We start from the raw sequence: 27,863 nt of genomic DNA, 5'->3' as shown, positions 1-27,863 counted from the left end.
TTCTAATAATAAAATCATATTTATTTCCATATTTTAAATTAAAATATAAAAATATACAATTAATCATTCACATTCCTTTGCCACACACATTTTCCTTTAAGTACACAAAATGTCAAATAAACTGGCAATCGAAAAACAATAAAAATCAGTTTAAAAACATTTTGTCACAACACATAAACATATATACAAATTAATTTTTACTTTTAGATTATACATCCAGTGTAACATTTTATAAAAGTTCACAACAAAAAAACATAATAAAAATGGTTCTTGTAAATAATGCCCATATTCACATTTAATTTTTTATCTCCAAACATAAACATGTCATTAGAGACTCACATTCTTAAAATAAGAGAAGTTCGCAGCAAAGTAGTGACGTTTTTATTTATAATAATCCCAATGTAATGAAAACATACCAATATTAAAATCTGAAGAATACAAACACAAGTATCTAGTGGTTTCCGGCTCACGATACCTTACTGTGTTAAATTTTTCCTACGGCATCCCAGAGATGTAGAACAGGACTGGTTCTAAAATCAGAGTGTATTCCGCCATGTCCCAGCTTATTGTATGGAGAACTATTTAGCTGCAAGATATTAAAACAGGGATCTGAGTCTTAACACACTTATTGGATGTAAATTACTCACGTCATAAATCAAATGTTAACTATGCTTAATTAAGGTAGTATAAGCCCAGTGAACTATCATAGCGTTAGTAACAGAAAGAACATTCTAGTAGCTTAAGACATCCAAAGACAGAAAATCTTTGAAAGGTTTTGAGGCTCTCTTCCTCGGCTCATCTTTATATATATGTTGTTACGCGTACACAGAATATATAATGTATTCTCTGTTTATTCACCTTGTAGAATAAAAATAATGTCTATAGTCTGACAGTAATTTTTTTTCCTTCGTAATTTAAGGGTAATGAAAAGCCTTTAGTGTGTATAGAAAAAGAGGGAAATCTTAATTTCGAATTACAAACTTCTCCTTACTTTTATCTTATAAGACAAACAGTTTCGTACACAATGACAATTATGTAACAAGAAACTTCTTGAGATGCGCTGACGAAGAGATGAGTGTGCCTTGAAACTATACGCAGATTTTGTGCTTTGGGTGTTCTAAGGTAAGAGATGTAACATTTTATAGATAGGCATCCTACTGTATTAAATTATAGCATTATGTCCCCACAATACATATACATATATATTGTAAGGTTCCGCATATCTACACGTCATGCAATAACCACGTGTGAACTACATGTGTTAATAGTGAATAAAAACAGACGACGGTCCCGAAGAGGAGTCGCCCACCATCGCCAACAGTCGGAAGGACGAGGATCACCAAAGGAAGCCGACACTACAGGATAAAAGGGAGCTGCACGCCTCGACCAGCATCAATCTCCACAGGTTGATCAAACCACCTAAGGCGCCCGGCCATTGGGTTACCCTACCCTCTCACGACGCTTGGTCAATTGAGAGACACCTAATCCTAAAGCCCTAAGACGCACGGTCATTGGATTTCTTCTCTCTCTCACGACGTCCGGTCACCCAGGGAGACACCTAATCACACAAAACTTAACCCCTCTCACGACGCCTGGTCAAAGTGAGTTACCTCACCTCAAAGCCCACGACGCTTGGTCATCGGGTTCCTACCACACTCTAACCTAAAGTATTTAAAGGAAACTATTATTGTACATACTTCTGTATTAGAGGAACTTTTTATAATAAAAAAAGGTAATGGGAAAAGTCCAAATCCCGAGTACTATATTTGCTCTACCCAAGAAATTTTACAATATATATACACACACATTTTAAGTGACAACTCGGTACTGTGCAACTTAAACAATATGCACTGTGGCTTCGATCGAAGTCGCCAGAATCTGGTTAGCATGGTCGAGTAGCTCTGGTCGGAGAAGGTTGCAGTGTGTGTGTGTGTGTGTTACAGCTGCATAATTTATCAGACAATGGAATGACAAATTTCTCCAATATTCAAGAGTACTGTTCACTTTCTATCAAAATAATTTGCTAAAAGGTGTTTATCAGCACTGTTTCACTTCTTCAAGGTATCGCAGGAATTGAAGAATAATATTACATGAGAGATATCGATAGCTGTAAAAATTCATCCTTCATTTGATTATTACTATTTTTTCTGTTCAAAAATGACCTTCAACTGTTATTTAAACAGTGGTACCTTGGAATATAAACTTAATCGTTCCAGAACTCCGTTTCAATTTGAAGACAATTTTTCTCCTTTAAAATAATATAAACTGGATTAATCAGTTCCTGGAATTTTCAACATGATTTTAACCCACTATATGCAATGAATGGGAACAACAATGAGATGGATCTTAGAAACGAAATGTTTGTAGGCAGTAGTAATAGAAAAACAAAAATGTTAGTATTACTACTATGTTGTACGCGTATTTTTGTAGTGATGCAATGTTGATACTCATGCGTGGTACTGATATTACTCTTGCTGTTTATTTTACGTATGTGGACCACCTGCTATTACATTCTACTGCACTATGCATTGTTGTTCCCATTACGCGATATATGCAACCCGCTCCACAGTACTGTCTCTCTGGCTGCCTATACGAACGGCGTTTGCATCTTTCCTGCGTGTTCTCCCATCTTCGTGCATTGAGATGAATACGCGTCTCTTTCGCATACAAGCGACATATACACCCAAAGCAAAATCATGTATTTTCTGTTTTCGTTTCTTCTTTCTTCCTGCTTCTTACTACCCTGTTCACTCAGTTCCGTAACACATTGCAACAATGTTGTACACGTGGTTGGTCCATTTCCGAATGTTCTGCTTTCTTCGCATGGGTGTGTTCTACCTCATTGCCTTGCATCGACTATGGGTAGTATTTCGTACCTTTAGCCTTTTTCGATATCTCTTCTCCTTCTCGCTATATTCCACATAATCTCATTTTGACTCCATTTCTATGCCCCTATTTGACCCTTTCAATGCGCTTGTTGGCCGATTTATGTATATTATATATATACATAAATACGTGTCGCTTCTTTTTCGATGTTCTCTATGTCTGTACAATCTTATCACAATCGGTATGTTACACCAGGGTACCCTGCCTTGTTAGCTAATGTCTCTCTCTTCCTCTTCTTAATGATATCTAAAAAAAAATTTCCCCTCCCCACCATTTCTAACACCCACTCATTCGTTTTCCGCTCGACCCAACTAATTCTTTCCATCCTTCTCCACACCCACATTTCGAATGCTTCCAGTCGTTTTTCATCACTTTTACGTAATGTCCACATTTCCGCCCCATACAGTACAACACTCCACACGAAGCATTTTATGAGTCTTTTTCTCAACTCTCTATTCAAGGTCCCACAAAACAGACTTTTCTTCCTCCTAAAGGGTTCTTTCGCCATTCCTATACTTTCTTTTATTTCACGTTCGCACTTCATATCATCACTAATAATACTACCTAGATATGGAAAACTAGACACTTGTTCTATTTTCTTCCCTCTTTCCACAAAGCCTTTTTTTAAAAAAATGGAAAAAATGGATATGTGAGTGATAAGCATTTTTAAGTACTAAACCCCTTTTCTAACTTTGATCTCTGGAAAAATATTCATAAACAGCAAATATACTGCGATCTTCTCTTTCAAACACAAATTACTGACGAAAACGTAAGGTATTAAACAAAAAATTAACATATTTATAACACTACCTTTTTATATACATGACACCACACTCTTCATAATACACGATCTTGTAAAATAAAAATTTAACTGTAAGAAAGACGGAAGAAAAACAAAATAGCACATAATTTAGACAGCAGAGTCTACTATGAGAATGTAGTAGCAACCTACAGTCTCAAGAAGAGATGACACAAAATAACATCTTAAAAATTAAACAAATACAAAACACAGGAAACTCGCTGTGCGGAATCATCTATTCTAGATTGCACCTCTAGCATGTCACTACAATCACAACTCACTTACATAGTCACATCTGTTAATTATGTTTCATTTATCACAAATAAATATACAAATGATAGGAAAATTTTAACACCTTAGAAGCATATTCTGTTGTATAAAAGACCTTTTTCTTTTCTTAACAAAGTACAAAAACAGCTTTAATAATAATTTAACCACATTAAATTAAAATTATTGAACTGCCGTGATACCGTTTCTTAAAGAAGCATTTAAAAAATATAGAATTTGCATAATACAGTACGTAATGTTAAAAAGTAACCACTTTCTATTGCATTTCTCTTCAAGGATTACAGCTCGAATCATTTAAGATAAATAGTGCTAATAAAGAAAAAAATCTAATTTGTGCGCCTATTTAAAACGCTATTAGATGGGAGTGACAATCTACCACGAAAATACCTTACACTAAAGGCTCTGGCTTAACTTTTACGCCTGTTCGAGTCATCGGCGGATAAAGCTATTTTTATACATTCAACATGGGTCGCGGTAGACCGAAAAAAAAAAAAAGTACTCAGAATTCCATCGTAGACTCCTCGCACCATTAACAGCTATCATCAAATATCTCTAGTACTAAAAGCACCCAATATATTGTGAGCACTGTGTCTCAGCAATTAAGAAAACACTATTTTAAAGATTATCATACAGAAATACTTAAGTTGTGGCAGTATACAGGCCAACTCATTGAGTTTTCTATTTGTTAGATGAAACTACAATAATCTCTTTGAACATTGCGTCAACGAAGAAAACGCTTCTGTTTTACGGAATCACAACCTTTTCTTTTCTGCTGAGCGCAGCCTTTGAGCTAATGTTTACCTCGTTTTATTGCAACTTTAATTTTCTTTCGCTGTATATAAGTTTCTCATAAGCTAATATAACACCACAACTGGGGATTTTTAGCCTTTGTGATTATCTATGAGTACCACGTTTCCAGATTGATGAAGTAGAAGGGATGATTCAACATTACGGTTTCCATGAATTTCTGTTTGCAAATTTATTCCTCAGAATCAATCTGAAGGATTTGGACTAAAATACACAGGAAGATAACGGGTGAGCAACATACGATGCTTTTAACGTGATTTGATCACACAAATTATTTACATTTGTGTGCTAAGGCAAGAAAGACCGGGAGCTGCATCAAAAGCAATGAGCAACCTGTATAAATTCCTGAATTAAAAAAAAGAAAGAAAAGAAAAAAGCGTGCATTAACGGGAATCAGCGTGAAACAATTATTATTATTATATGGAAGAACATTAAGGATCGTTTTTGACATTTCCAAACTTTGTCAGAAAAAATAATGGCTGTTTTACCGACGGTGAATGATACGACAAGAAATTGAGTATCACTTAGGTGTTCTCTGAGTAATAAATGCAGTACCTGCAAAACGCAAATTGATTAAGTTTCATTGCCATTTCTAATAATACTAATAACAAAAAGAATATATACGAGTTCTTAGCATCATTGATGTATAAGTGAAGCGTTTAAGTATGACAGGGATTTTCATACTTCCTTCTTTTAAAGACATGCAAATCGAACAAATGTATTCATATTTGACCTTGTCATCACAGCTGCTTTCTTCTCCCTCCTTGTCAGTTGCAATAATTGTATAGGAGTAACAACTAAGCCAATTCATTCAATTTACGCAAGAACTAAAATGCAGTCGGAAAGGAGTGTGTGTTTCTCTCGGTCTAGAGCGTAGGATTGCAAATCATTTAAGAGAGGGTGGGAAAGGATTAAAAATGAAATGTACGCGAGACGGCAAAGAATCTTAAATAATGAAGATAAACAGACTGTAGTTTAAGTATTTATTCGACAAGATCGAGGAATTACTGATACAAAATTCACTGGAAAACTACATAAGCATTGAGAATCTGGAAACAATAGTGAAAGATCATATTAAATTTAGGGAAGTGCTGTGAAACCTGAACACACTGACACAAGATTATTAACAGTCACACAATACCAATGTAATGACTCTCTCCTCTATATAACGCAGACTTAGCACAATCAGACAATCACCTATTTGGTCTACTTAAGGAACTTCTAGGAAGAAATGAATTCAATTCTAATGAAAAGATGACGTAACGCAAGAATAGCTTAACATGCACAGAAATTATTTTTAATCTGAGATTAAGAAGCTTTCTCACGTTGAAACAAGTATATCGGTTGTAGCCGAGGGGAAAAAATATAGTTTAACGTCCCACGTTTATACCCTTTAGGCTAAAGAAGACAGATGATTAATGAAAGTGAATGACTGAAATTTGTGCAACAGGTACTTCTGCAAAATTGGGGAAGGAAGGGGGATCTTCAAAATACACGACAATGGCAAAATGACATTTTCCACTGCGCCGAACAACGTGGAATGTATTCATACAACGAATTGATTTGTTTCGGACTGGTGTCTTTAAAACTTACTTCAGTTTCACCATAATTTTGTGAAACATGCTTGGCTGACGATTGTCTAATCAACAATTCATTAAAATATTAAACTCTTTTAAGTTAGCCTGTACTGATTTAATAACAAGCAGTGATGAAAAGTATTTACCTTAATGACATGTTAAATTTTCCAATCCCTGGTGTAACTACCGGCTACCATTTATTTCATTTTTACCTATAACTATATAAGTGTCTCTTGTCAGAAATCTGAACAAAGCACGAAGAAAATTATAAAAGCAGTTTAATACAGTATACATCATGCTTACTAAACACTTCCAAAAGTACCGGCAACTTGTATTTTCTTTTACAGTATTAAAAGTTTAAGATTTCTAATGTAAGCAACTCATTCACAATCAAACTGCAGAGCATTTGTCAACTTTCCATACTGGCACTACCAAGTCAGTAAGAACCTCCGCTGCAAAATTCAATTTACTTATAAATGTCTTATGAACGAACTGATCATTTGCGTAACACAATATTACTACTTTGTCTAAAAGTTCTTATGCTTAATGTTTAACCACTCCGAACCTACAAATGGAAAAACTTGTTTCAGAAGACAGAAGTTTTGAGCTCTTCATTTGTAATCGCCATATGTAGCAACTGTGTAAATTCAGACGTACAACTAAACCCATTCAAACTTCACATGCAAAACATGTCACAAGCAATTCTTAATTTTTAGACACATTTCTACATATAAAATTTGTATACGCCAAAATTATTTTTAACACTCACTAAAACAAATTTTACTTTGTTTCTATCCTGTCTATACTAGCATTTTCCTTACAAAAATCGAATTTCAATTTAATATATATATATATAACCATCACTTGTTCCATAAAAGTTCAGGCCAAGTGAACAAATTTCACTATGCGTGCCAAAACTAAAGAAATAAAACTATACAGAATCAACAAATCATTAAATATACAGTAAATTACGAAGAGCAACTTTTTCCATCTGTGCATACATATATATCCTAAACATCATTTCATTGGTCTGATACATTGGTACGAGAATAACTAGTTACTAGTTTCAGTATTAAAGAACAAGGATGAAGCCAAAAAGTTATGCATTTATTTTTTGCAGTACAAATATCTATCCTAAATACTACGTTTTATCTCAAGAGCCTGATAGATTGAGAAACAGTAATTAAATACCTAATACTGATATGTTTAGTACATAAAATTCACTACTTTTAAAAGTGTGTACTACTAGCTCTAGAGATAATACTGGAAGACATAAGAATATATATATATAATTTTCTTTCTGAAAGGAGGCACTAAAGAACAGCTTTTCTTTTTTTAAAAAAATGAGAATGAGTTCATTGACGAATAATAAACGCACTTTCTGATACAACTATTTCTTTGCGTCTGAGTGCATTAACATGTATTTTGTTGTTGGTTTCCAAAAACACCATCTGTTCTTAACTTGTGTGACATTACAAAAACACCGAAGTGTTAAACAAAAAATACCACTTCATTTTCACACAAAATACAATCGAGGGCTCAAAATAAAGTGCTTTCAACACTAACGTCCTCACTTAATAGAAATTTGTAAAACGTAGTAATAAATTCAACGCTCATTTTTTCTTTCAGTAATATCACTGGTAGCCTTTTATCTAATGACGAGATTTTCCAATGTATATAGTTTACTATTCTATGTTACCTTCTGAAATAATCTTAAATTTAATTAAGTTTACGTATTCCCATGTCAGTCTTTTAATTTTTAATGTTACGCATTTCCTCCTCAATGCCAGAGGGTCTTTTCCATTTTCATATTATATATGTTCTTATGTACAATTTACATACATATACATTCATAATACTACTGTATTTCAAACATTACAATCCGAATCTCACACCCAAACATACGATTCTTAGTTTAGAGCTTTATTTTCCAACACAACTATTATTTACTATCAACCATTTAATACAATCTGCCGAACTATTCAACTTTTTTATAATGTATACACACAATTCATGATTTTTTTCTGTATATAGAGTATTTCAGCAATTTTTTGTTTTTGTTTGTTTGGAATTTAACACCCTCTTTCCGGCACCGAAGATATATGAAATGTGGACTTACACTTCAACTAAGATTTTCAAAAGATGTGCGCTCCAAAAGCACAAGTAAATACTTCACAAAGGCTGTTTAAGCACTGATGTAGTATCAGTCTAGTCTCCACAGCAACCATTACGATAAGGGCTAGAAAGCACTTGTTACGTGTGAAACTTGGCTTAGCTGAACGCGTTGAGGAGGAATTTAAGCTAGCTATAAACAAACGAAATACGGCTGAATGGATCTATGCTGTTTTAGACAATATGCTAGCATGCTCAGGAATTTTAACACTCATTTCACTTATTGTAAATGCTGATTCCTGAAAAATCCTTGCACTTTCAAACTTTTAGCTGTACTGTGGAACCTTGTTTATGGAGGATAAAAACAGGAGTAAATAAATAAATAAATAAATAAATAAATAAATAAAAAACATTAAGGAAATATAAAAGACTGGACTCACCGAGGAAGGACAGTGAAAATCCATCTTCTCCTTTGCTCCTTATTACACCTTAAGTGTTATGGCAAGTTTTGAAATGGCAGGCTCAATTATTATGCGTTCGTTTATTCAGACAGAAAACTTGCCAACTCATGTTAATGTTTTTGGTGTGTCTATACTGGATTTTTAATTGCTAATTTGCATTCCTTGCTTGAACAACTCTTACTTATGTTAAATTTTGGTTGTTTGAAATATGGAATTGTTCCTCTTTCTGCCTAAGGATCGTGTCGCAAAATTCCGTCCTATTCACAGTTTGAGAAAAACTGCACAAAACTTTAAAAATGAAGATGATATATTTCAGTTTAACGTTCCACGTTATGCCCGTTAGACTGGGGAAGACGATAATTAAAGCAAGTGAATGATGATGGAAGAATTGGTGGAATGAGAAAGTGGAAGGAAACGGGAGTACCCCGAGGAAATACAAGGATACGATGTTGTTCATCACAAACTTACTGGCCGGGGATCGAACCATGGACCCCACGCACCAGAGGTAAGGGCTCTACCAGTGAGCCATTGCCCCTTTCCACAAAAGTTTTCAGTCCAACGCTTTAGAAAACCTGCTAAAGTTCGAGAAACCTGTTTTTCTTCTCTTCTTCTCCTCCTCCCCCCTCTCTTCTTAATATTGAACGTTTTAAAATTCGCCTTATCCGCAGCCTAAGATTTAACAACAACAACTGTACAAATACTTTCTCCTTCCTCCCGTACCAATCGAATGTCATTTTATCAACAGACTTGGGTTTAAACAGAAATAACTGAACAGAATTTTATGTTTCTAAAACTCAATGGCTTTGAAGATATAGTAAAGAGAGATGAATGAGTCAATGCGTTTACTATTCTACAGATATAATTCTGAAACACCCTATATAAGATGTGTGCAACACTTCTATTACTGAATTACCCTGTACATATTCAAAGCAGGCTCATTTTTTAATAACCACACAGAAAAATAAATAAATAAAATGATAGGACTTCTTAAGTTTATAAATACTAACAATTGTATAATGAAAAGTCCAGTATTTAAGTACATTTACTGTCATAAGCATTTGTGCGGTTTAAACTTAAAGTGCAAAGCGATCGATAATAACAGCTGATACTACCTGTTATCTACTTACACAGACAAAGTATAGGATTTTGAACTTAGGATTTCTAATCCATATTTCTACGCAAGATTCCTTCAGTAACAAACATTAATACAATAACATATTTAGGAACAGAATTATAAATATATACGATATAAAACCTCAAGAAGAAAACACATATTATGTCCAAAATGATTGTCGCATGTCTATAAATATATTGTTGTAGGAATATAATTTGATAACAATTTCGCCCGGTATTTCTTATAATGTTAGAATGTGTATAATCGGCAAAGACATGTATGTAATAAATTTCATGTCAAAAGAGCAGTAAATAAGAACAATATAACGAAAATAAAACTTTCTTGTCCATTTAGCAACATTTTGTTTTACTCATTCTAATTTTTGTATTTATAACTTTATTCCTATGAATTTACCACAAATATACATTTCCCGATTATACACATAGTAACAGTATTAAAAGTACCCTGCAAAATCATTATCACATTATATTTCCACAACAAGACAGTTACAAATATGCGACAATCATTTTGGTCATGATTGTACATTTAAAGTACAAACGTTTTTTAATATCTAGTAGTCCGCAAAACTATATATCTATCCATTGCCATTTTTCTCAATAACTTGATGATAAATGGATGAAGTTCAGTACATTCTGTGTAAATTATAGAAAATCATACTGAAATTGTTCCTTTAGTCTCAGATATATTGACAAAGGAATATACATGGCTTATTATATATTGTTTATGGTGACTGTACTATTTTAAAATATAACTCTGCTATTTCGACCGTTTTCTTTCCGTTGCATAAAATATTTATTTATATACGTTTTAATATTTTCTAATTGTAAAATATAAGTACAAACATTTTCAGCTGCACGAAAAATATATTATGAAAATTATAACCGATATCGGTATACACATCAGTATACGTATACAAATGATAGAACTATAACTGATATAAAGATTGTCATTAAAAGAACATATTCAGTTTTCCTTACAATGCAAAATATAAAAGTTAAAAAAAAATGACTGTATAATCAATACAGAACACAGTTTATGATTGTAACAAGGACACGTAAAAACAGACCATCAATAAGGGAAAATAAGGAAAACCAGACTCATTACGTGGTCTACCTGACAATATGCAGTACTTTGAGAACTTAAGATTAGAACACTTAGATTAGAGTTATGATTTGATAATGGCACTCTTATAATAAAAATAGAAAAGCATATTCTTTTTTTTTCTTTCTTTAATTTTACTAAAAGTTACCTGTATGAAAATAACTACATATAACACGATGTCATGCTATAAAACATTAATAATTCTAATGTAATGTCATAAAACATCTGTTTGTTTTTAAAAAATATTTCTTAGAAATAAGATATCCATGAAAAAGAGAACATATAATAAAACCGTCAGTTTAGTAGTGCCACAGATAGTCACTATACTTCCAGCTTTTACTTCAAACTCACAGTATAATAGAGATAGAAACACTGCAGGCCTATTCTTTATTACTGTAACTTTGCTTAAAGTAAGAAAAAATTATAAAAATGGTACTGTTTATCATAATTATTCAGGTACTAAATAAAATTACTGATGCAATATTTTAATTTTCATTACATACACAAAATGACATGTAATAGTTTGTTTAAAGAAACATTATAAAAATTAACTGCGGAGAAGTGTTCTCATACTATAATTTTTTTCTTCAATAAACATACTTTTTTTTTCTAAAATGTACACAGCAAAAAATGAGGTGTTAAAACAACACAAAATGACTACCACTTTAGCGTGTTACTTGTGTATTAATTCAACACCAAGGACATCGCCTACCGAACACATCAGAAATAACGCGTTACTGGCTGTCAGAATTTGCATTAGTTTTTATTGTTTGGTATAAACAAAGCTTTACGCAGTATATTTGGCATTTATACCAAACAACGAATAACGTTCTATATTTTCTGTAATCGGTCACAATAATAGTTTTGTAAACTTGTGAATTGTCTGACAACAGTTACATGAATAGCAGTGCTGCCATCTGTTTTTCATTGTCTTACTCTTATGTCTTAGCATGTAAGAACAGAAGATGGCAGAACTACTACTTATGTAACTGTTGTCAGACAGTTCATAGGCTTACAAAACTATTTTTATAACAGATTTTAAAAAACATAGCATGTTATTGATTACTTGGCATAAATGCCAAATATACTGCGTAAAGCTTTGCATACACCAAAATAAAAAACAATGCAAATTCTCACATTTAGTAACTAGTTACTTCTGATATGCTCGGAAGGCGATGTCCTTAGTGTTAAATTAAAATACAAGTAACACGTTAAAATGGTAGTCATTTTATGTTGTTTTAACACCTCATTTTTTGCTGTGTTTATCTTGCCCATTTTACTACATATTTCCTTTTTCATATGCTTCACTATTGGATACAAACTTAGTTTCTGTTGGTTTAGAATACAAATTGGAAAAGTACGGCATGCATTCACTGAACACACAAGTACACTGATAAATATATACAATCACCAATTCACATTACGGATATGTATCACGTATTGTCTTCATCTTGATGGAACAGATATTATGCAATACAGAAGTGACTTACGTTTTTCACGAAATACACAATAAATAAAACATATATTTAAACAATTCTACATAAAATTACATGAACTATGTATAATTAACTCATTCTTAAAAGTTGTTCCTTACTTAAATGATACAGAAGATTTGGTTGATTTTGAGCTAGGTATGGCGCCTCATAGGGCTGTTTTAATTTTTAAATGGCGTAAACATTTGGTGGAAAAAAATTCTAAAATGTCAAAAATAAAGCTTAATAAAGAACAGAGGTACGAGAGAACAAGTTTATACTATAGTTCTGTTCTTGCTTTCCTCCAAAATTGCTTTTATACACTATAATCGTTTCTCCTGTATCCATCAATGTCCAATGTAAATTTAGGACATGCTATCTGATTCACTCTTTGAAAAAGCAGTGAATCTGATAGTATGTCTACTAATATAAATAGTCTTATAAAGTTCTAATAAATCACAAGAATTAAAGATAGATATAAAACTCTTTTTATGATTTGTGCATGAAGAACAAACATACATTAGTTCAGTAACAATAATAATTCTGCTGTAATCGTAGCAACTCCAAACTATCTAAAGAACATATCAACCTATATCGATATCAAAGCCATGTCCCTCCTAGAGTATGACGAACATAACCCACAACGTTGAGCATTATTGGACATAAGAAATGGTACATATTAAGAACTTGTATGAGTTTCTTGAATATTCGTAGAATATGAAACACACTAATAATTCAACTAAATTTGAAACTTTTATTGTTAATTATAGAGAAGGAAGAAAGTAAAAAATAGGGAAAAAAGAGAATATCTGTCTGATGAACAGGACGTGCGTATTCGATCTTAATCCTAGATTATCTGCCAAATTGTTGCTTTCTTTCTTATTTCTCCGTATTCTAAGGACGATTAGAACTCTAAAGTTTATTTTGATAAAATTTTACGTGCATTAAAAAAAAAAAAAAAATCACTCGCCCTGTAAATAGCCCAGTCACCTTCCCGATCGCATCTGTCATATCACTCGACGAAATAACTTCAAATTTTCAGAAACTGTTTCCGAGGTGTGTTCAATATGCTCTCTCAATTTTATTTGATATGACTGAATTTTTAAAAAAATCGTTATAACAAGTTGTTTGAAAAAAAAAAAAAAAGGAGAATTTTAGGTAAAAGGTATCTAAAAGCAACTTGCATGAAAATTCTTAAATTTGAACACGAAGTTCATCTGTTATATTTCAAAGATCGTGTAAAGCAAATTTCAATGTCTTCACGTAATAATAATAATAATAATAATAATAATAATAATAAATCCAACTGAGAAACTAACGGATTTTTATAGTAATTAGTTAGTGTTCGTCGGTTTATTTCGAAAAATTCTTGGTGTTAATTGTAAATCACTACGTATGAACAGTTTAAAAATTTAAACTAACTTAAAATAAATAAATAAATAAATAAAAGGAGTTCTTTTCAAAAATGAATGTTTCTATTTTCTTTTTTTTTACTAATAGAAATGAAATCATATTGCAATGGTAAGTTTAGAACAATATCAACAATCACGTTCGGAAATTTCGAATTATTTGGTTGACTTTTTTTAACAACAGGTCTGGAAGGTAATGGGATATGATTTTGAATATCATAAACAAATGTAATAACTTACTTGCTGCGCAAGGCACATACTTCTGCAAACTTATTATTATTATTATTATTATTTTCAAATAAAACAGGTTAATAAACTGAATATTTAAGCCACTTAGATTAATGAAAGAGAGCAAGAGATGGGTAGATCTCTTTCAAACTTAGGTCTACTTCATTGATATTTATCCGTTCATATACGTAACACGTCCTGGATACCATGGGCGCCGATCCTGGGAAAACATGAAATGAAATTTTTGAGTTTTACGTCCCACGGTTATGCCGGTTAGGCTAAAGGAGACGGTGATGATGAGAGATGAATGAAATGGTGGATGAAGAAAGTGGGAGGAAACGGGAGAACCCCGAGAAAACCCACGCACATGGTGTTTGTCCACCACAAAGTTCACTTGGCGGAAGCAGGGTTTGAACCCGAGACCCCGATTTTGGGAGGGTCTAGGGGGCCCGGGCCCCCCAAAGCTCATGTGGGGCCCCTTATTATATTTAAGAATATACAATATTTGGCATAATTTGAATGCAATTTGTCTTAAAATCCTCATATATGCCTTCTGCATCTGAATGGGTCCCCCCAAATTTACAGAGAAATCGGCGCCCTTGCTGGATACAATTTACGGAAGAAAAAATATACTCCTTTTCTTATTTACATGTTGCACACTATTGTAGTCTAGGGCGCTTGAAGTGTAGTCTCATGAATATACCCAATAGCTGCCCATCTTGCTCCTTTGTGTTGTCACACATTTCTTCGAAAAAATCTTTTGCGCATGGAATTTTTTGCTGTCAGCACACAATTAAGAAAAAAGATTTAGTGGAAATAGGATGGACGGCAATTAATTACATCGGTAATTACTATAGACACAAAGATATCGACACTTATAAACATCTTGAAGCTTCCATTACGCGTTTTCACAATATACAAACCTTTTCACGTCATTATGGTTCTTTTTTAGATGAGATGACGGTGAAAGTGTCAATGATGTTATTCCAACTTTTGTCCAAAGTGCTCATGTCAGAGTTTAATTTTAATTCCTTCATTTAAAGAAAAAATGTTTCTTTCCATGAACAATAAAGATTTCTTTGATCACTTCCGCTCTATCAAAGTTGTGTTTTGTATCTTTTAGATGTTTCTGAAAGATCTGATGTTGGAGTTGTATTTAAGGTCACGTATGCTCTTTTGAGTCTGCTGTGTGTGCGTTCTTGTATGTTACTACTATGGCAATGTCTTGGTACATATGAGATTCCATAAATACATGTGGTACTCAGTGCGTAATGAAGACACATTTGTATGTTTTTAACTTTTTTCAATGTTCTTTGGAGTGCTAATGCTGTATTAAAATCATGTTTTCTGAAAATATTTTGAAATACCTTTGAGACTGAATGAAATAAAGGCAAGCCTATCTATTTCTTAGTATTATTCCTTGTTTACGAACTGTCCATCTTGAGTGATGTTTCAATCCTGTAGCCATTTTACTTTCTGATGATGCATAAAAAGCTGAATTCTGTCATTGTCACTGGAACATATGCGGGAAAAAATTCTTCTAAATGTTAAAAATTTTATTTGAGGTGCAAAAAATATGCGTGTATGTATTGGGCGACTGTTATTATGTTTTCGATGTATCTTGGTATGGGATTTATTTAACCCTTATATAAGTTTCAGAACAGCATAGGCTAAACAAACATTCAATAGGAAGAAAGGACTACTAACATCACGAAATGTGTCATTGGACGTTCATAAACGATTTATTAAGACCCTGGTATGGAGCGTGGAGCTGCACGGATCAGAGACGTGGACATTGAGAAAAGCTGAAATATCAAGCTGGAATCATTTGAAATGTGGTGTTGGCGCAGAATGCTGTGCATATCATGGACCGAAAGGAAAAGGAATGAAGGACGACAGAACATTAAGATAATAGGAAAAAGAAGAAACAGTATGCTTGGCACTCCGATTGGATCACCGTGTTGATAAGAGGGAAAGGCACAAGGAAAACCAGGAAAAGTAAGACCAAGGATAGAATATCTAGATGCAGTTGCGAAGAAGAGACTTTATCAAAGTATAAAACAGTCATCCCAAGGGAGAGAAAAATTTTAAAATTTCCATGTTGCCCACGAACCTATGGTTGAGGCGAACAAGAAAAAGAAGAAGATATGGTTAAATCTAGGAAAATTATACTGTTATTAGCTTCAGTTTCGTTTGTTTCTTTGATGTTAGGGTGTATGGAATTTAGACTGCTATAAAAGATTCAACTAGGTATCTTTTATATAAATAAATAGTATCGTCCACAAATCGGTAGTATTGCGTGTATTGTAATGATAAAGATTTTCACATTTCAGCTTCAAAATGGTTCACCATTGAGTTTGCTACAAAATTAGGATAACGTGTTTACCACAGCAAAGCCATCAGTCAGTCTGTAAAAATTGTCCAAAAACTGGAAAACATTGTTTCTCAGAAAACAGTCCAAGAAGTTTAGGTGTACTGATATCAATTACGAGGCTTTTGTGTTTTGTTAACTCGTATATAGTTTATCGACGTATGTAAGTAGATCGAGGTATCCCCATGTATTTTTTACTTACAAGGACGTTAGTTTCATTAGCTGTATTCAGACCATCTAGATATAGATGTGAATATTCGTAAGTATTGATATCTTTGTGTATACAGTTATTACCAGAACTAATTAATATCCCTCATCCTACCTCCACTTATCTGTCTTAACAATGCTATGAGCAGTCATCGAAAATTCGACATGTATATGATATTTTGAAGAAATATATAGCCTAACATAGAACAGCGAGTTTTTTGTTTTATTTTTCTAAGTATGTGTTATATACTATTTTATTTAACATCATCATATAAAACAACTCATTAAGTATCTGATTTCAATGGTATTCAGCCCACACAAAGACGAAAATGATATTCTTAAGTTTCTGAAGTTCAAGTTTGCATTATACATGAATATTTATAACTAACTTAACTGACTTGGGCGCTTTCACGAAGTTTCGTCACAAACAAACATTACTATTTCGGTTTATAATGGAACCATCTTTCTCAGAGACAGTCTTATGTCAACATTAATGAGACGAAATTTGATTTAATGTTGCAGAGTATTATCTGTTATTTTTGACTAATTGTGTTAATTGTATCCAGCATATTTCCTATTAATTTTTTATTCCTTGTCCTTCACAACTATTGTAAATTGGCTTAGAGTATGAACCGAAATAAGTATATAGTTTGGGACGAAACTTTACGAAGGTATCGAGATGAGTTTTCACTTACTTAATTATTTACTCTTTTGTCTTCCTGCCACTCCACCATCAGTACAGACAATCATTCATTCTCAAATTTAGTTTTCAATTTTAAAAAAAATTCAATACTCAAATAGAAACGAAAGTATGGAAAATATTTCTACGTTATCAAATATCACTTGCCAAGATTCCAAGTATAAACATAGTTTACGCCTCTTTTATACAATTCAACTCCCGAATTATCTTTCACGACATCTTAAAGAGAGAATGTGGGATGTTTTCTTGAATCTAAAATGGAGAAAACACACCGGTTAGAAGCTTGGTTGATGATGTAAAAAAGCATTCCATGGAATGTTTGTTACAAAAAGACACAGAAGAAGGAATAATATTATTATTATTATTATTATTATTATTATTAATAATAATAATAATAATAATAATAATATTATACAAGAAGAGCATAGTTCATAATGATACAAAGAAATTACAAGACCATGGTAAATGAGTGTTTTTCAAATTGAAGCAAGTGAGCTGCCAATAATGGTTGAACGAAACTAAAACTATTATTTAAAAGACATTCTCAAGTAGCAACAATGAGTATACTTCTTAACCATGTACTTTTGAAGACTATTTTCTCAGCTAACGCCATTATTGTCATCGATATTGTTGCAAAATGCATTAATATGTCGCAACATCCTCTCTCTCTTTCAAGAAATATACATACACCCACATAACTACACATATATATTTATTCAGTATTTTGTAACACAACCATAGATTCATGGTTTGATAGCAATATCCTCTTTAGTAGTTATTAAACAAAATTATGTACAAATCACTGCTGAGCAGAAAATATTCAGTTTTTGTACGATTACTCGATAAGAAAACAACAAATCTTTGTTGTACAACACTACACTCATCACAATATTGCTGTCTCTCTTTCTGAATTACTTTCAATAACAACCATCAACAACAACAATCAAAAAAATACTGCTTTTTTTTTCATTCTTCAACCATTTCTTTAACCATGTACACTATTGACGAAAACTACCTGCCTTTTGTATGAGATTTTATGTACACATTTAGGCCATTTAGGTTATCTCTTTTCAACATTACATTAGCTCAACTCCTTACGTAATTAAAAAAAAAATATTTATTTGGATACAATTACGATTAGTCAACTTAACTTTTTTTTTAAAAAAAATAATAAAAGTTTATCACAAACTCCGTAGGCCTTAAATGATAACTTATTAGTATACTTAAGTCAAAAATCATTTCTACATGGCAGCCATAAAATTCCACGTCAAATCATAAAACTGATTACCATTTACAACGTAACACATGATCATATACAATCGCTCCAAATGACTACGGTTTACGTTATACCACTTCAGCAATAACGCAAGACGCCAGTATGGGAATACATATATATTGTCTTACATACAGTATATATCTATTATATACTTATTATATTCCGCACGAAGTTTTACATTTCAATTTTAAAACTAAAGATTGTCCTTAGCTAAAACTACTACAGAAATGCCCAAGTATTAAAATAACTAAAATTTAAAACAAAATAATAATAAAACTATGTTTACAAGTACTGGTTGTCTGCAGCTAACTGACCACGACTGTTAATTTCTATCAGGATTTTTCTCATTTAAAGTATTCCCCTTTCTAAAGTATTTCTCAGATGTACTGGTTCTCTACAGTTGACGACCACGTATTTTATCTTTTATCAAGATTGTCTCATTTAATGTATAGCCAAGTTCTAAACTGGTTGGTGTTCCTCGGACTTTTTTTTTTTTGTCACTCAGTTGAAAATACACATATCTTGTGAATTTGAGCGTAGCTTTCACTACCTTATGAGTCATTCGAAGTAAATTTTGGTTCATTTTTCATTTTTTTTCCAAAATAATTCTAAAACAAAATCATAGTTAAAATTTGAAGAACACAATGATCTAGAACTCAGAAAGTGTTGTGAAATAGAGCGGTAAGTTTCGTGAGAAATGCATCATGATTATGTGATTCTTTTATAAGATGTCTACAAAGTTAAAGGGGAAAGGAATCGATTTCGATCACGTCATTATGACATCAAAACATGCTTATTATATATACTACTCAACAAAACTTAAGCAACTCGACGAAAGTGGCAGAAAATAAAACGACACGATCACTGCACCAAGTATAATGAACAAACAGAGGGTCCAGATGCACACTACAACACAAGTGAAGACGAACAATACAGTTAGGATGTAGAATGACCAAAAAGTTCAGCACAACAATACCTCAACAGGTGAAGCATGATTGTGCGAGGGCATAGGCAGGCAATATGGCATGTGACCACCACGAGCAGCTATACAGACACGGCATCTGGCCTCCATTCTGCAAATCAGAGTGTTGATCAAGTCTTGCGGCAAATGGCGCCACTCCTCGAGGAGAGCTGTTTGCAGGTCAGGGAGAGTGCGTGCTGGTGGACTGTGCTGTGCTATTCGCCGCCCAAGAGCATCCCACACATGCTCGATGGGATTCAAGTCCAGCGAATATGCAGGCCATGCAATACGAGTAATGTCTTCGCTCTCCATATACTCGGACACAAGATGTGCACGGTGTGGGCGGGCATTTTCATTCATGAACAGGAAGTCTGGGCCAAATGCTCCTCGGAAATTGCGCACATGTGTATTGAGAATTTCATCCCGGTCCTGTTGTGCTGTCAAAGTGCCATGTTGCACAATATGGAGGTCCGTTTTCCCATCCAGAATAATTCCACCCCACACCATAATGGAACCACCGCCATAAGACGGCCGTTCAGCAATGAAGTTTGGATGATAACGTGTTCCTGGCTCTCTCCACACTAAAGTCCGACCAGAATCTGACGACAGGCTGAATCTCGACTCATCGGAAAACATGACACGCGCCCACTGGTGTTCCCCCATGCAACATTTTCCTGACACCTGTGTAACGCGCACGTTTGTTCTCCAGTTTCAATGGCACACACAGCACAGGCCTTCTTGCATACAGTCCTGCTCTGTTGAGCCGCCGACGAACAGTTTCACGACTCACGCGTTGTCCTGTAGCCTGAAACAACCCATTGGCCAGTTGAGAGAATGACGCTTGACAGTTACGTTTGACAGAAATTGCGAGAAATCGCTCCTCGACGGCCGACGTCTTCTTCGGACGGCCTCCTCCATGAGGTCTACTGACTTCACCTCCATTTTGAAAGCAACTCCACAGCCTTGACACAGCACTTTTGTTCACATTGAATTCCTGCGCCACTTCCACTTACGATCGGCCCGATTCCAACCACCCAATTATTCGCCCGCGGTCAAAGTCACTCAAATATCGTCTACTAGGCATTGCAAGGTGTGTACCCCACACAAGAACCACTAACTCAATGCTTGGAGCCTCGGACACTACTGGGCTGTAGTGTACGTCTCATGGCATAAGTTGTTCACCGCGCTAGAAGCGGTGCTGCTTATCCGATAGAGTGGGTGCTCGCCTTGCTTATGTGTCTCTGTGTATGTGCATGCCACTAACCAGTGTTGAATGGGTCCCGCATGTCACTTATACCATGTTCTCTCGGGTTGCTTAAGTTTTGTGGAGCAGTGTATTACGAAGGCGTTCGGAAAGTAACCTCGATAGGTTAAAAAGAAACACTAAAGTAAATAAGAATAATTTATTATATACACACAATATGAAAACTACGTCTTTGTTCTATTGTATTGTTGTTTGTTTTTCAACAGCTTCCATAAACATTCCAGCACGTATACTTTCTCTGCACTAGCTTAGAAATTCCATCAGTATAAAAGTCCCCCGCCTGTGCCTACTTCCTATGGCCTAACCTCTGGGTCATTACATCACACAACACAGTTCTGGAAATTGGTGGAAATTTATCGGAAATCTCCGAGATTGGGAAACTTTGATTTTCACGAACTTTTCCATCAATTTTCTGAACGAGTTCATCAATAACCACAGAGGGCCTGCCACTCCTCTCTTCGTCAGGAATGTTTGTTCGTCCATGAACGAAGCCATTCATCAATAACGCCTTCATTCATCACACTTGGTCCATACACGGCACAAATTTCCCGATGAATAGCTGCTGCCGATAATTATTTTGCAGTAAGAAAACATATAACAGCTCGTACACCTCGCACTTGGAGGGGTTTTCTATTGCAGCACACACTTTGAGACGCTACAAAAGTGGAACTAGTGATCAGACAACCTTCACTCTACCACGGCTGGATTTCAGACTGATCTATCGCGCATATCTGTGCAAAGATGGTAGCCCTGACCCCACTACTTCACGCATAGTGACCAATCGGAAGTTGCTTTCCGAACGCGACTCGTATACTGATGTAAATGTCATAAGAAAATATCACTAATTCCTTTCATAGTATCAGAAAAAGCAATGATGGATGAAGACTTTAAATAGAATTATGCAGAGTTAAGATGAATACAGCATCCTGTAACTGTCTACATAGGAAAAACACAAAGAATTTAAGATATCTTGGTGTAATTAAAAATCAAAAAACGAAATGAAATCTTTGAGTTTTACGTCCCACGATTATGCCGGTTAGGCTAAAGGAGACGGTGATTATAAAAAATGAATGAAATGGTGGAATGAAGAAAGTGGGAGGAAACGGGAGAACCCCGAGAAAACCCACGCACACGGCGTTTGTCCACCACAAAGTTCACTTGACGGGGGCTGGGATCGAACCCGGGACCCCAAGCACCAGAGGTGAACGCTCTACCACTGAGCCACCGCGGCCCCATAATTAAAAATCAAATTAATAAAGAAAAACAAATAAGGATTCTCTCATCTCCTACATTACGTAAGCTTGCAATCGTTCGCTTTACAAAATTATACAAATCAGCGTTTCGAAGAACTACATATTAAGAAGTCTTCAAAACGTAGGGTAACGTGATGACATACTGTTGTTTTTCAGTTGGAATATTCATAGAAATGAGAGCAAGGGAAATACGTTGCTAGACGAAGCACCATACGTAAAAGCTGCAAGCACTTTGCTTGGAGGAATTTCTAAAACATTTTCTAAGCCTTATGACCTCCAAATTTTACTTCGAATTACTCGTAAATGAAATACAACCACAGCGATAATTTAACGCTAAAGAGAAGTTAGCAGTCAACACTAAAAATTGTTAATGTTATAAAAACACTGTCTCTCAAGTTTTTATCTACTGGACAATAGTTAAAAAAGAATAAAACGAAAATCTGGCGTAAAAACGTATACTTTTAAGTACATTAATATTGATTACTTCAGTTCATCTATAAACTACAAAGGCTCACCAACTTATGAACATGGCTTTACATAAAACACATTATGTTTAATAATGAAAAATCAATTTGATGTACTGAAAGTTTGCCTACACAAGTAAACATTATTTTGACAGATCTATTCTTGTGAAATCATATTTGTACTATTTGTTGTACTATCTTCAGTGTAATAGCTCAGTATTAGTTGAATATCATGAGCAGTGACTAGATACACTATACAGTACATCTATTTATTAATTATAGAAATTAACGAACAACGAAAGAAATTATTACTTCCACCATAATTGATAACTAATATTAAATCACATTCGGAGAAAAGGTATCGTGTCTTATATGGAACTGTCGTCAAAATAAATGTAATTTACGTAAAGAAGAAAAAACTGAGACAAAACATTGGCTAACTTTACCTGCTCTTCTCCCTCCATATAAGCAACAAGCACAAATACGGGGTATTATCATGTAGTGGACTACTTCATTGCTTCACATACTAGTATTTATGTGTGTACCCCGAAGGGAGGGGGAATGCCCCCCCCAAAAAAAACTTGATGCAAAAAAAAAGATAAATAAATAAATAAATAAAAAAGAACTTTATCCTACGCCGTAGTACCCCCCATATACATTAAATGCATATCGCCGGAAAGCTTCATCCTTCAGGAACATATTGATACCAAAAGTACCTTCCTAGCTTAATTAGGGGATGAGCTATTGAGGTTTAAAACTTTGATGCAGCAGTTGCGTCAATGGGTGTTTAAAGGTTAAAGTGAGTAGTATCTGTGTAACAAACTAAATGTAACAATTGTGTCACTGTCTACAGATCTAACATCAAAAGATCTACTAGGATTTTAAATTACTTACTCGGTAAATACAAATATACATTGGAGAGCATGACAACGACACAAAAAATTAGGATTTCTTCCGATGTAGGACAATATAGTTTTTTTTTCTTTTTTTCTAAACAGGAATACGAACATGTTACGTTGATAGTATAGTATCACGTTCAGGTTCTAACTATCAACTCACTTTATATTCCCACTGTTGAAAAACCCTTGCATTTCCAAGTTTTCGAGTCTCCTCTGCAGTATTGTTGGAGAATAAAATACGAGTAAAAGAAATTAATAAAAATAATAAACAAAGGGATGATGGACAATCTCTCCATCATTTCGCAGTATGCCGCCACGTGGTTTACATTAATAGGCAACAGCTGACGATGTGAATCTTTATTGTTCTTCCCCTGTCAGTCAATTTCTTCATACTTCCTTCATGTATTTATTTCTTTCATTCTTACTTTTATCCTCCGTGAACAAGGTTCAGGCGAGAGTGTACAATCTTCAGCATGGGCATTTACTGAATATGTTTCTAGTAAGTTAAGTTAGGTTAACAATAGGGAATTTTTATAACAGAAACTGAAATAAACTGAAAAAATGAAATGAAATCTTTGAGTTTTACGTCCCACGGTTATGCCGATTAGGCTAAAGGAGACGGTGATGATGAGTAATGAATGAAATGGTGGAATGAAGAAAGTGGGAGGAAACGGGAGAACCCGAGAAAACCCACGCACACGGTGTTTGTCCACCACAAAGTTCACTTGGCGGGGGCTGGGATCGAACCCGGAACCCCAAGCACCAGAGGTGAACACTCTACCACTGAGCCAAACGGCAACTAAAATAAACTGAACCATCTTTGATTGTTCAAACTCCAAAATTCTGGTTGTTCAAACTGATTCTTCACAATGAAACTCAAGCAAGATGGCAAACTACTTTAGCGGCATTTTATTATAAAATAATCGGTTTTGCTGTTTATGATTGTTGTATGTTTCTATCACTTTCTATTCTAAATAGCCCTTGTCCTGACAACGGACAGCTAAATGCCTGACTAATCATTGGAAAGTAATAGAAGAAAGAATCATTTATATATATATTTAAAATGTGAACTTACTATACATACAGGATGTTAGGAAATTTTTATGTGCACTGGAAGTAATAAAATTTTGAAATGATCTCAACAAAATATGTTATAAACGGTCCTCTTCGGACAATCAAATATGTCTGCATACACTTCTGCACGTCAGTATAGCGAAGATCTTTCTTAGGATATGTAGTAAGTGCAATTTGGTTTGCACGTCATAAATTACTTACATAGACGCACGCATCCATAGTGCACAGTAACTTCGCGGTTTTTTAAAGTCATTCTCACGTTTTAACACCTTAAATAATAATACAGATGGGAAAAATAAAAATGTTGAAAGTAAAATACTACGATATTGTATGATATTCAGATCAATATTTATCTTTGCCAGAAATATCAACAGTAGATTTCGTATATTTATAAACCTGCAGACAACCGGTATTTATAAAATTCGTATGCTTGATGCAAGCACACAACTCCTAACAGATATTATTAAAAAATCGAACATAACGAAACTTTTATTGTCGAACATTATACACAAAAATAAACTCACAACACACTTGGCACTAGTTACCGCAACATGTTCCTTTTGATTTCAGGAAATAATACTGGCAACAGAAATAAATAAATAAAAATGAATAAAAACACTGAAAAATCTCATTTTGATTCAGAATTGTACGTGTCACAATGTCTCAAGACATTTCTCAGCGACAAAGTCTTAAAAAACTGAAAAACTTTTATAAATTTTAGTACGTATTAGGTATTCGAGCACACTTTTAAATACAGTAATAACGTACAATCATGTTCAAAAATATTATACAATTCTCTCTTTCGGAAGTTCTATACACATATTTCTGGGTCAAAGCTTACATTCCTCATCCCTTTAAAGGCCTAGGAGACAAGTACAGGTCGAACAAAGTTGGATGTCTATTTTATTACATATGACCGTTCTTCGTACATTAAACAAACAAACCAATCGTCGTAATTCTGAGCTTTAACAAAATACGAAAAGGAAAATTCTCAATTACATGTACTTATGATAAGAAACATAAAGCTGTTCCAACAATTGTTACCATGAAAAACGTTCCTACATCCTTCTTGACATTGAAAAATTCTTTGGTTCTATTCAACATGGAAGCCTTTCTTAATTCCACCAATGGAATAATAATATGCAATATGTCTGGGATCATCAATGCCACATCTCGAGTAACTTGGTGTGGATATCCCTTTTGCTTTATAACATTCTTAAAAAATTGATCCCAACTACTACCAATAACATGCGTAAAAGCAATCCCCACTATGACAACAATCTTCCTTGAAGTTATTGGATTTGTGCTATTTGTAAGATGTACTACGATGGCGGTAGAGAGGAGTTCGGTCAACGTATAAAACAACTGATGATTCCACTGGTAATAAAAATCATCGTTCCAATAATTGACGTATGCCCACCACGAATAATAATGAGAGAAAATAACGGACATAAACAGCAGGAACATAAAATATCGCATTTGATGCGCTAAAGTTAGAGTAACAAGATGGCGTACTGTTTCATACATAGTAATCACAGCAACCACCGTTAGGACCCATATCTTGAAGACGTTTCTTGTAGCGTTGAAATACATATGTTTATATGAAGCTATCCCGCTTTCGTAGCTCCCTGTAAACGAAACAGAAGACAGTCTGTAGTTTAGTTACAGACATCTTGTATACAAAACACAATTACAACATACAGGGTTAGCATAAATCATTCATACGTTTCGAAAAGGCTATATTTTCAAAAGTATTACGCGTACACACATGAAAAATATATGGAAAGAACCACAAACTCACTGAGTTTGTATTGTGTATTCCAGGTAGCAGCATGAGGGGGGGCAGGAGCACAAGACGGGACACCCCCTCATTGGCACATCCCGCATCGTTGGATTGGGCGTATTGGTGAGGATGACTTAACTTTGTTCCCTTGGCCTCCCAGATCTCCTGATTTAACGCCTTGCGAGTTCGTCCTGTGAGCGATATGTTAAGGACCTTGTTTACGTAACCCCCTCCATTACCGCAATTCTTAGTCGAGCACAAAGAACGCATCAATGCTGCAGTGCAGACAATTGACAGGGCTATGCTACAAAATGTATGGAATGAGCTTGAGTATCGTCTGGACGTGTGTTGTGCCACCAAAGAGGCACATATTGAACATTTGTAGAGGGAGTATAATTTTTTTTCCATATATTTTTCATGTGTGTACGTGTAATACTTTTGAAAAGATAACCTTTTCAAAACGAATGAATCATTTATGCTAATCTTGTACTTTCTCATTATTTATTGTAAACCATGAAGGCTTTAGAGTGGTAAATCTTGAAGGAAGTCAAATTGGTAAAGATTTATATTTTATCGTTACACGCTATAGGAATAAAGCTTGGATAACGTAACATTCTTCCCTTATCGTAGCGGTATAATTTAAATTTTTACCGATGAGACTTTTCCTCAAGAGTGGCCACTGCTTCACATGTCACATTTTCCATAAGACGAATTGAAAAGCATACCTAGACTTGATTTTTATGCTTCACTTTTTCTATAGAAAATAGTTACTTGATAGTGCAACGAAATTATAAGGACAAAGTGAAAATTACGAAAAATCATATTTTATATAAGATATACTAATAATTTTTATTACAATGTGAAAAAGAGATTCCAGTGAACGGTATTATTTTGCATTGTCTTGAAACTGAACAACATGGAATTTTCTAGAAAGAAATATTTTGTAGATTTGGTGATTATCTTAATGACAAGAAAATGAATTTTAAAATATTTAGTTAAGTAGATTAAATATGTTTAGAGTTAATCAGTTTCTGGCACACGCCTGAAGATGGTCGCGTACAATTTGAGACATTAGAGAACTTAAAAAAAAGTAATTACAGACCCTCATTATTCAAAATAGTGTGCAATATATAAATAAAATAATATAAAAAAGGTGCGCAAGAGACGAAAAGAGTATTCGGATTCTCATCCCCTGCTCAAACGGTCAACCCAGAGGAAGCGTTCCGCAATATCCGACAAAGGCAACATGGAAAGAAACGACATAATTGGGGGTACTGAGAGACAACCTTATTCCTGGATGTAAGTTGTATTTTTTCTGTATGCAAAAAGACCGTCA

General features: G+C 34.2%; 1 protein-coding gene across 4 annotated transcripts in view; it reads right to left on the bottom strand.

The window, feature by feature from the left end:
- Positions 1 to 27,863, bottom strand: part of LOC145678791 (uncharacterized) — a 45,358-nt gene continuing 17,495 nt past the window's right edge. For 3 of the 4 annotated variants that reach the window (XM_081749298.1, XM_081749299.1, XM_081749300.1), the window contains exon 4: positions 1 to 26,372. In XM_081749298.1, coding sequence (XP_081605424.1) covers positions 25,750 to 26,372 — 623 coding nt within the window. In that variant the 3' untranslated portion in view covers positions 1 to 25,749. The remainder of the gene's footprint in view (positions 26,373 to 27,863) is intronic. The other variant, XM_081749301.1, reaches the window with a different exon arrangement.

Source organism: Thermobia domestica, chromosome 2 (genome assembly GCF_964235325.1).
Source record: "Thermobia domestica chromosome 2, izTheDome1.hap1.1, whole genome shotgun sequence".
NCBI classification, from domain to species: domain Eukaryota; kingdom Metazoa; phylum Arthropoda; class Insecta; order Zygentoma; family Lepismatidae; genus Thermobia; species Thermobia domestica.
The sequence above is the reverse complement of the archived record's forward strand: the minus strand, read 5'-3'. Positions and strand labels throughout refer to the sequence as shown.